An 11,447-nucleotide genomic window follows, 5' to 3' on the forward strand; every position below is an offset into this window, starting at 1 on the left:
ACCTTCTGAGTCGTGTCTTATAAAAACCGCAGAACAGACATAGAGACATACATGCAGAAAGGGAAAACACTGGCCACGTGTGGGACCGTCTACAAGCAAAGAAATACCAAGGATCGCCAGCAGACATCAGAAACTAGGAGAGACACCACAGAAAGAATCGACAAGGCCGAGACCCCGATTTGCACTTTTAGCCTCCAGAACTGTGAAAAAATAAATTCCTGTTCTTTAAAGCCACCCTCTTGCGGTATTTCTGTCAGGGCAGCCCTAGGACGTTAAGACGTCCATTCAGAGTCTCATTTAGGGATGATTGGATGGACAGGAGGCAGATCCCAGAGGGGCCCCCAAGACAAGCACCCACTCACAGGGCACCATTCCGTACCCCAGGCGCCTGGGGACTCCGGCCTGAATCTGGAGGCCCAGGGGGATGTTTACTGCAGCTAAATGAATTCTGTTCTCGTTTCTTCCTCTTTGGGGCCCGAAGGGTTCATCTTGGGCAAGAAGAAACACAATTAAAGGATCTGTTCGCTGCAAGTATGTTGTAAGAGAATGGGTTTCGATGCCAGTGCGGTCCAAGTCTAACCACACCGCTTGGTGGCAACGGAGAAGGCTGGCCTCGAGAGCCAACTTTTAAAGAAATATTGGCAACCCGACTGGGGGAAAACATTCCTAACATACTGTGTGATTTATGACTTCAGTTTCTCCTGAAGCTGAGCAAGGATTGAGGGTTTGTGTCTTCTCCCCACGGCTGTATTTGTCCGTCTTGTCCTACTGTTTGTAGGAGTTCTCTATAGATTATGGACAGTAACGCTCCCGCACCCCCATATATTTAGGAGTCCTGACTGCTAACTGAAAGGCTGTCAGTTTGAACCAACCAGAGGTGCCTTGGAAGAAAGGCCAGGCAATCTACTTTCGAAATACCAGCCATTGAAAACCCCGTGGAGCACAGTTCTACTCTGACACACACGGGGTCGCCAGGATTCGGGATCGGCTCCACTGACCACTGGTTACTGTACCTGTTCACTCACTTTTTTCGGTTTACTTAGGACAGAAAAACTTTCCTCTCGTGGAGTTATATTTTGGTAAGTATAATCTCAGCAGCACATTCATCTGTACCATTGGAGGGGTTATCATTGGATATCCACACTCATCCATTACCCCTCACCGTGGAGTCGATTCCGACTCAGCGACACCATAGGACTGAGGAGAACTCCCCCATAGGGTTTCCTAGGCTGTCATCTGAGGCATTTTTCTCCCATGAATTGGCTAGTGGGTCCAAATCGCCAACCTTTCAGTTAGCAGCCAAGCGCTTAACTGCTGCGCCACCAGGGCTCCTCATATACATATCCAGATACACCCTATATTTACCATATTCAATATACTGCCGACTCGTAGGACAACAATGGAGTCCCTGGGGGCACAGTTACCATGTGCTTGGCTGCTAACAAAAGGTTGGAGATCCAAATCCACCCAGAGGTACCTCAGAAGAAAGGCCTGGCAACCTACTTCCGAAAAATCAGCCAGTGAAAACCGTACGGAGCACCGTTCTACTCGGACACTCACGGGGGTCCCACGAGTCAGAATCAACTGCACGGCAAACAACATTATAAATATGTTTCCCAGTCTGTTGTTTGCCTTTTGTTTTTATGTATAACACATGCACCAAAAAACCAAACCCACTGCCGTCGAGTCGATTCCGGCTCACGGCAACCCCAAGTGTGCGGAGTAGAACGGTGCTCCATGGGGTTTCCAATGGTGTGACCGTAGCAGATCAGCAGGGCTTTCTCCCGAGGCGTCCCTGGGTGGATTCGAACCATCGAACTTTTGGTTTGTTTTCGAGCACTTAACCAACTGCAACACCCAGGGACTCCTTGGACACTCTTGGGGGGGCATTATTCAGCCTGTCACATGTGTACTGTGGGGTGTCCTCTAGGACGGAGTAGAACTGCCCCACAGGGTTACCGAGGAGTGGCTGTTGGATTCAAACTGCTGACCTTTTGGTTAGCAGCTGATTTTTTTAATCACTGTACCACCAGGGCTCCAAAGGAAGGCCCTCGTTGCCACTGAGTCGATTCTGACTCATAGCAACCCTATAGGACAGAGGAGAACTGCCCCCATTGGGTTTCCAAGGTTGTAATCTTTAAGGAAGCAGGCTGCCACATCTTTCTCCTGCTGAGCAGCTGGTGGGTTCAAACCGCCGACCTTTCGGTTAGCAGCCGAGCGCTTAACCACTGCACCAGCAGGGCTCCTTGTAAACACATGAAATACAGACACACAAACACACGCCTGTATAGTGAAAAACCCAGTCAGTGGCCACATACATGGAGGAAACAGGGACCTTCAAACCCCGAGAAACCCCACGGAGCCAGCTGTGAAGTTAACAGGACTTCCAGGCTTAAGTCTTTTACGTTGCTTACCGTGACTGCCTCTCGAAGTTGTCTTTTTCCTCAAAATTGGCTTTTTTTGTTGCTGTTTTTTTCTAATTGGGGTGAAAATATTCACAAGGAAACCACATCGATTCAATAGTTTCCACGTGTGCGATTCAGTGACACGGCTCACAGCCTCTGAGTTGTGCACCCATCTGGCTCTCCTTTTCCACCACCACGAACACAAACTCCGTGCCCCCTGAGCACAAACTTCCCCCTCCCTCCCACCCCTGGTGACCACGAATACGCTTAGATCTCTATGTATTTGCTTATTTCATGTAAGCGAGGTCATATAATACTTGGCCTTTTTGCAGCCGTCAAAACACTGGCTTTTCAATCTCCGTAGCTAAGAAAATGAACAGTAACCGTAACAAAAATGTCGTTTCTTATGCATTCCGTGACAAATCCTTGTACTTCAGGGATGATCTTAGGACACTGTACAAATGTTTTCTGCCTACCAGGATTGCAGACCACCCAGGTCTATGAAAAATGGTGCTCAGAAAACCGTCTGGTTTTCCCTATAAATGTGAAGCATTGAGTTACCACCGTTGTTGTTTGGTGCCATCGAGTCGGTTCTGACTCATAGCGACCCTGTGTACGACAGAACAAAACACTGCCTGGTCCTGCGCCATCCTCACAATCGTTAAGCCTGAGCCCACTGAGTTACCGTGTGACCCAGCAACTCCATTTCGAAGTATATACTCGACAGCATAAAACTTAGGTCCACGAAAGCTTGTACGTGGAGGTTTCTAGCAGCTCTATGCGTAAGAGCCAAACTGTGAAAGCCACCCAGACGTCTATCCACGGGCGAATGGATAAACAGACTGTGCTCCGTCCATACACTGGAATATTATTTGGTAATATTTATTAATCAATCTACTTACCTTCTCTTAGCCAGAGTCAGTATAAGCAATCTATAACTATCAGTGACTTTTTAGAAAAATAAAAATATGCAATTTGTTTTTAAAGATGGTGAGTCCAGACATTCAGAACAATCCCTGGGGCTTCCTAGAATATTAGGGGAACTGCTCCCAGGGCAGAAGCCACCTTGGGACACCTGGCGTCTTACCTGAGCAGGTGGGACACCTGAGGTGTAATCAGCACCGCCAGCTTCCTGGTGGTCCGGTGGTTCCTCAGTGACTGTCCCAGGACCAGCGCCCCCTGGCAGTAGACATCATTGGTGGCCAGTGTGACGAAGGCCTGGTCGGCCACTATGGGGTGGACAAGACACCAAGGTTACGCTCCCGAGGGGGCTCGTGGGGTGGAGGGGTGACGCTCACTCTCCCTCCACCCTGGCACTTCATGACCACTCAACCGAGTAAGTGGTCCACGCTCTACGGGTGTTTGCTGGTGACGCTTCACACACACCGTCTCATTCTTTTAAACACAGGAAGTGTTGTAAGGAAAAGCATAAACAGGAGGCAAAGTCAACTAGTACCCTATTGCTGTTTCCTAATACTACAGTACGATACTACACTGTCATACTACAATTCAACACCAGAATACAACATGACACTACAATACTACAACATAATACTATAACACTACACTACAACACAACACCACAACACCACAGCATAATAATATAAGACAATACAATACTATACTACAACACAATACTATAACATGACATTATAATTAAAAAAAACCCAAAAACCCATTGCTGTCGAGTTGATTCGGACTTATAGTGACCCTATAGGACAGAGCAGAACTGCCCCATCGGGTTTCCAAGGAGCAGCTGGTGGATTCGAACGGCCAACCCTTTGGTTAGCAGCCAAGCTTTTAACCACTGCGCCACCAGGGCTCCTATACTGTAGTACTACAACACAGTACTACACTACGCCATGACACAATGCTACAATACACTGTTACAACACAATGCTACAATACGTTACAATATAATACTGTGCTACAACACAGTACTACAATGCTACAGCACAACGCTACAGTACAATGCAATACTGTAACACTACAACACAACACAATACTATAACACTACAATACAATGCTGTTGTTGTTAGGTGCCGTTGAGTCGGTTCCGACGCATAGCGACCCTTGTACAACAGAACAAAACACTGCCCGGTCCTGTACCACCCTTACAATCATTGTTATGCTTGAGCTCATTGTTGCAGCCACTGTGTCAATCCACCTCGTTGAGGGTCTTCCTCTTTTCCGCTGACCCTGTACTCTGCCAAGCATGATGTCCTTCTCCAGGGACTGATCCCTCCTGACAACATGTCCAAAGTGTGTAAGACGCAGTCTCGTCATCCTTGCTTCTAAGGAGCATTCTGGCCGCACTTCTTCCAAGACAGATTTGTTCGTTCTTTTGGCAGTCCGTGGTATATTCAATATTCTTTGCCAACACCACAATTCAAAGGCGTCAACTCTTCTTCGGTCTTCCTTGTTCCTTGTCCAGCTTTCACATGCATATGATGCGATTGAAAATACCATGGCTTGGGTCAGAGGCACCTTAGTCTTCAGGGTGACATCTTTGCTCTTCAGCACTTTGAAGAGGTCCTTTGCAGCAGATTTGCCCAATGCAACGCGTCTTTTCATTTCTTGACTGCTGCTTCCATGGCTGTTGATTGTGGACCCAAGGAAAATGAAATCCTTGACAACTTCAATCTTTTCTCCATTTATCATGATGTTGCTCATTGGTCCAGTTGTGAGGATTTTTGTTTTCTTTATGTTGAGGTGGAATCCATACCGAAGGCTGTATACAACACAATACTGCAATATGCTACAATACAATAATATAACACAATACTATACTACAATACAACACTTCAATACAACACAGCACTACAGTAGGCTATAATACTACAATACCATGCAGTACTAAAGTACAACATGACAGTACAACACAACACAATACCACGATACAATACAATACCACAATATGATACAATACTCCAATATAACACAACGCTACAACCCTGTGCAGTACGACAATAACCTAGAACCCATTGCCGTGGAGTAGACGCATAGCAATCCACGTTACGGAGTAGAACTGCCCCATAGAATTTTCCAGGCCCTGGTGGCACAGTGCTTGAGAGCTCAGATGTTAACCAAGAGGTTGGCAGTTCGAATCCTCCAGTTCGAAGCCACCAATAAGCAGCCCTATGGGGCAGTTCTACTGTGTCTATTCTAGTCTGTCTGTCTGTCTGTTCTATTCTGTCTCTATGAGTCAGAATCGACTTGACAGCAATACGTTTTTGATTTTTTAATCTTTACGGGAGTAGATTGACAGGTCTTTCTCCCATGGAGCCGCTGGGTAGGTTCGAACTGCCGACCTTTTGGTTAGCAGTCCAGCGCTTAACCCATGTGCCACCTGGGCTCCTTCAATACTATAATACAACAGTACAACACAGTACAATGCTACAACATAACACTATAATACAACACAACACTACAATACAATGCCACAATACTACAATAAAATATAATACAAGGCTACAACACCACACTACAACACACTACTACAATACAATACAATGGTACCGTACAACACCACACTACAACACACTACTACAATACAATACAATGGTGCCGTACAACACCACACTACAACACACTACTACAATACAATACAATGGTGCCGTACAACACCACACTACAACACACTACTACAATACAATACAATGGTACCGTACAACACCACACTACTACAATACTGTAGTACAATAGAACGTGCATGGATATACCAATGCCTGTTGCCATCAAGTCACTTGCAACTCCTGGCGACCCCACGTGTGTCCGGGTTAGAACTGTGCCCCACAGGTTTTCAAAATCGCTGCTTTTTCAGAGGTAGGTTGCCAGGCCTTTCTTCCAAGGTGCCTCTGGGTAAACTCGAACCACCAACTTTTTGGTTAGCAACTGACCACGTGAACCATTTTCACCACCCGGGGTCTCCATGCATAGATGGAACACCTTGTTTTATTTTGCACTGGCCTCTTGCCTGTATGGACCACAACGAACGTTGTCCGACCCACAAGTGATCTCACGAAGATGGCACAGGACCGGGCAGTGTTTTGTTCCAGTGTGTGGGGTCGCCATGAGTCAGGGCGACTGACTCCACGACAACTGACAAGAACAATACAGCAATAGAGTCTTGAAAACTCACCCCAAGTACCTGGATCTTCGATGCAAGAAAAGCTTAAGAGTGGAAGCAAGGAGCCAATGGCTTAATTAAAATGAAGATGCCTCCCCAATTCAAAAGAGCCACGCCAAACGTGTTAAGTACATTCTTCACAGGTCCGCGGGAGGATCGCTTCGACTCAAGAACATGTATGAGGCCACGGAGACGGGAGAAGGGGGAATATATTGTTTCATGAACCCAAAGCACCTTAGTTTCAGAATGCCTCAATAAGAGAGCCAAAAAGTGAGATCTATTGAAGCCTAAAGTCATGTCCATGACGTGAACTTTTACAGTGACTTTAAACCACTCATTCTGGGCCCCCCAGAGCTCGTTTCTGGGATAGACAACACAGCCTGCGGGGGCAGATGAACCAGTGAGCAAGGTATGCCAGGCTTACTTGTGTTTGCTTACCAATCTGTAGCGCATGAATTTCACATGGGTTTGTGGTGAAAAACAGGTGGGACAGAGCACTACAGATTAGTAAACGAGCACCAGTAAGCCCGTGCGTACCTTGCTTCTTGGGTAATCCCTCCCTGGTGGCACGGAACAAACAGCCACGCTGGGAAACCGGGACCTTGTCAGACTCCGGCGCTATCTAAAGAAGTGAGACTTCCCAGCACTGAAGCGGGGCCAGAACACACAGACCTGTGCTTCCCAAAGACACCATGTTGTCCTCCTTCCTCCCTGAGTGCCCTGGGGCAAAAATATTCACAGTCACACCAAATAGACCCACCGAACCTAAGCTCCCCGGGCCTCCTCGCTCCCCAGGCTAAAGGGCGGCCTTCTTGCTCCAGAGGTATAAACCCTGCAATGTGCCTGTGACAAAAGATGGGTGTCCACACGTTTCTGGCATGTTTGTAATTTGAGTAGGACAGACAGGAAACTTTTGAACACCAATCTGCAGATACCTCTTCAGTACCTATGTCTGTATCAATATCTTTATCTAGGAAGCAAAAAACCAAACCTGTTGCCCTTGAGTCGATTCTGACTCATAGCAACCCTACAGGACAAAGCAGAACTGCCCCAGAGGGTTTCCAAGGAGGGCTGGTGGATTCGAACTGCCGACCTTTTTGGTTAGTAGCCGAGCTCTTAACCACTGTGCCACCAGGGCTTCATATTCGTATATATACATTTGTATATATGGAGGAGAGATTTAACTATATATGTGTATTTTTTTATATGATATAGCATACGATGTTCTGTGTGCTCCATGGGATCTTCACTGGCTGAGTTTCAGAAGCAGACTGCCAGGCCTTTCTTCCTAGTCCCTCTTTAGTCTGGAAGCCCCACTGAAACCTGTTCAGCATGACAGCAACACACAAGCCTCCATTGACACACAGGCGATGGCTGCACGTGACGTGCATTGGTCGGGGATTGAACCTGCGTCTCCCACGTGGAAGGCGAGGATTCTCCCACTGAACCACCCTGTCCTCACGTATTCTACACCCAGGTCAAAAAGCAGATTTGCTAGGAAAATCAGATTCAGCTTGGGGAGGATGGTGCCTGGGAGTTTGATAACGGGCCTGTAAAAGAGAGCCCCTGGGTAGTGCAAACGGTTCACACTCTCGGCTGCTCACCAAAAGGTTGCAGGTTCGAGTCCACCCAGAAGTGCCTCAGAAGAAAGGCCGGGCAATCTCCTTCCGAAAAATCAGCCGTTGAAAACCCCAGGGAGCACAGTTCTGCCCTGAGACACATGGGGTCGCCATGAGTCGGAGTCGTCTTGATGGCAACCGGTTTGGTTTTTTTTTGTGTGTTTTCCTGTTAAACATGTTTATTTCTATCCCTCGCCAGCCCTCCCCTCAACCCATCTCTCCTCACCACCTCCTGAAATATCATCCGCGGCGTCCTGCACCTTCCTGCCCCTCACTCAGAGGTGGTGTTGTTTCCTGCACTGAGCTGATGATACGCACACGGGATCCTCTGGCTGCGTTCCGAGGCTGATCGAGGTGTGCTCGGACGTCTGTCTGTGAATGTCGCCATTATTCAGCCCCAGCACTTTGGGGAGATGTGTGGTTTTCACTCTGGAGGGCTCCTGACTGCTCTCCCAACAACAGAGCGTCTTTTCTGCTGCTCCTCCAAGTGGAATCTTACAGCCACTTCTCCACAAAAGTGCCCTTTCTACTCCTGGCCCCACAACGTTCCTTTCCAAGGCCAGAAAACCAAAACAACAAACCCGTTACCATCGAATCGATTCCACCTCACAGCAACCCTATAGGACAGAGCGGAACTGCCCCACAGGGCTTCCAAGGCTGTCTTTTTTTTTTTTTATTTTTAATTGTGCTTTAGGTGAAAGTTTACAGCTCAAATTAGTTTCTCATTCAAAAATGTATACACAGTTTGTTTTGTGACATTGTTTGCAATCCCCACAATGTGACGCACACTCCCCCTTTCCACCCCAGATGCCCCATGTCCATTCGTCCAGTTCCTGTCCCTTCCTGCCTTCTCGTCTTGCTTTTGGGCGGATGTTACCCATGGGGTCTTCAATATTTGATTGAACTAAGACGCACGTTCCTCACGTGTGTTATTGGCTGTTTCATAGGCCTGTCAGTGGTTAACAGCTTGGCTGCTAACCAAAAGGTTGGCAGTTCAGATCCGCCAGCAGCTCCTTAAAAACCCCGTGGGGCAGTTCTGTTCTGCCCTATGAGTCGGAATCAACTCAGTGGCAACGGGTTTGGTGTTTGGTTTGAAATCTTTGAAAAGTGGGCTTTGGAAGTGAAGGCTGTAAATCTTTACGGAAGCAGATTGCCACGTCTTTCTCCCTCAGAGCAGCCGGTGGGTTCGAACTGCTGACCTTTCAGTTAGCAACCGAGTGCTTAACCATTGCGCCCCCAGGGCTCCACTTTCTAAGGCTGGTGGGTGCCTTCCTGTCAGCTGTGACTCACGGTTCTCCTATGGGTGTCAAAGTACAACTGTGCTCCATAGGGTTTTCTTGGCTGTAATGTTTATGAAAGGAGATCACCAGCCCTTTCTTCCTAGTGTCTTAGTCTGGGAGCTCTGCTGAAACCTATTCAGCAAAACCCAAGCCTCCACTGAGAGACAGGTGGTGGCTATGTGTGAGGTGCGCTGGCCGGGAATTGAACCAGGGTCTCTCACATGGAAGGTGAGGGTTCTACCACGAACCACCTCACCTCCTGTTAGTTACATAAAACCAGTTACCGTCCAGTCGGCTCCAAGTCAGGGAGACCCCATGTGTGTCAGAGTAGAACTTCTCCCTAGGGTTATCTTGGCTGTCATCTTTATGGAAACAAATTGCCAGGCCTTTCTTCCGTGGCTCTGCTTTGTGAGTTTGAACTGCCGACCTTTAAGTTAGCAACTGAGCGCAAACCGCATGTGGCACCCAGAGGGGTGAAAAAAAATCACAGAAGAAGCTCAATGATTTGCCAAATCCGTCCTATGAGTAAAAAGTAACCTCTTTAAAAAAAAAAAATCCTCATGCATAAATTATCACGTGGGACTAATTCAAGGAGTCCTTGGGTGGTGCCAATGGCGAAGATACTTGGCTGCTAACTAACTGAGGTTGGAAGTTTGAGTCCACCCAGGGGTACCTCAGAAGAAAGGTCTGGCTGGCAATCTACTTCCAAAAAATCAGCCGCTGAAAACCCCATGGAGCACAGTTCTACTCCAACACACATGGGGGCGTCATGAGTCCAAGTCAGCTTGACAGCAGTTGGTGGCACAGGTCTAGTGCAAGACGCATACGTCTTAATGATAAAAGGAACCTCTAATCTTTCTTCATCCTTGCATTTTCTCGGCCTTTAAAGTCAACTCTCCAAACCCGATGTTCACAAAACTTCTGGGCAGACCTCCTGGGATCCCCAACCTTCCCTGAGGTCCTAGCTACCTGGGTTTCCTTGAAGGGGGCTTTATTCCAACACGTTTTGCCTGTGGCCTGAATTCAGGAGAACTCTCCAGCACCAGAGGAGCCCTGGTGGCACAGTGGTTGAGAGCTTGGCTGCTAACTGAAAGCTTGGCAGTTGGAACCCACCAGCCCGTTGGGGAGAGAAAGATGTGGGAGTCTGCCTGGTAAAGATTACAGCCTTGGAAACCCTATGGGGCCCTTCTGCTCTGTCCTATAGGGTTGCTATGAGTCGGAATCTCAGGCTTTGTTGGGGTTGCTCGGGCACCATCTCCTTGATGGTTTTAGGGACAGGCACGTCCTTCCATCTTGCAGGCCAGGAGAATCACGACAGTTTAAGGATATTCCCAAGAAACTCACTGAATGAAACTTCCAGGATAGTTTTACATTTTACCGAGGGACAATTAGGAAAATTTTATGCCCCCTTACTAAGCTATAAATCACCCTTCCCCCTCCAGCAGCTGGGACCCACCCATGTCTCCAGCCAGCACAGGGTAGCCTCTTCAGTTCCCACAGACCAAGGAATGGGGCCAGGGAGACCTGGGGAAAGGCAGAAAACTGGACCTTGGGGTTTGGGGAAGCCCAGCGGGGTCTCCCTGGCTGAGCCTCATCTCTCAGGAGCCAGCAGGAGCAGGGGCTGGACCAGCGGGGCGACCCCGACTCACCCGACATGGTCCGGGCGCGGGGTGCCGGTTGTGGGGCGTGGACGAGCTGGGCCGGTGGAGGCGCCGCTCTGGACGCGCGGGTTCCCGGCCTGGGGGGACAGAGGTGCTGTCGAGACCCGCGCCTGCGACCCCCTCCCCCGGCCACCTCCCCAAGCTCGGGCTCGCTCTGTCACCTGCGCCCCGCCACGCCCCGGCCACCCCATGTCCTGGGGCCCTCCTTGCCTCCCTGCCCGGAATACCCCGGCCTCCTGTTTGCCCCCCGTCACCTGCGTCCGGCGCTCAAAGGGCCTCCCACGCACCCCAAAAAACGGCTGCCTTTGGCCCCGGAGACCCCCCCACCGCGCCCCGGCCACCCCCCTGCCCCG

General features: G+C 48.9%; 1 protein-coding gene across 1 annotated transcript in view; it reads right to left on the reverse strand.

Moving 5' to 3' along the window:
* The window catches only part of LOC100655607 (glycogenin-2), a 41,677-nt gene extending 30,542 nt beyond the window's left edge, over positions 1-11,135 (reverse strand). The window contains exons 1-2 of the mRNA XM_064278868.1: positions 11,083-11,135; positions 3,493-3,634 (exon numbers count right to left, since the gene is read on the reverse strand). Of these exons, the coding sequence (XP_064134938.1) occupies positions 3,493-3,634; positions 11,083-11,089 (149 nt within the window). The 5' untranslated portion in view covers positions 11,090-11,135. The remainder of the gene's footprint in view (positions 1-3,492; positions 3,635-11,082) is intronic.
* Between the last annotated feature and the right edge of the window lie 312 nt (positions 11,136-11,447).

Source organism: Loxodonta africana, chromosome Y, assembly GCF_030014295.1.
Source record: "Loxodonta africana isolate mLoxAfr1 chromosome Y, mLoxAfr1.hap2, whole genome shotgun sequence".
NCBI classification, from domain to species: Eukaryota; Metazoa; Chordata; class Mammalia; order Proboscidea; family Elephantidae; genus Loxodonta; species Loxodonta africana.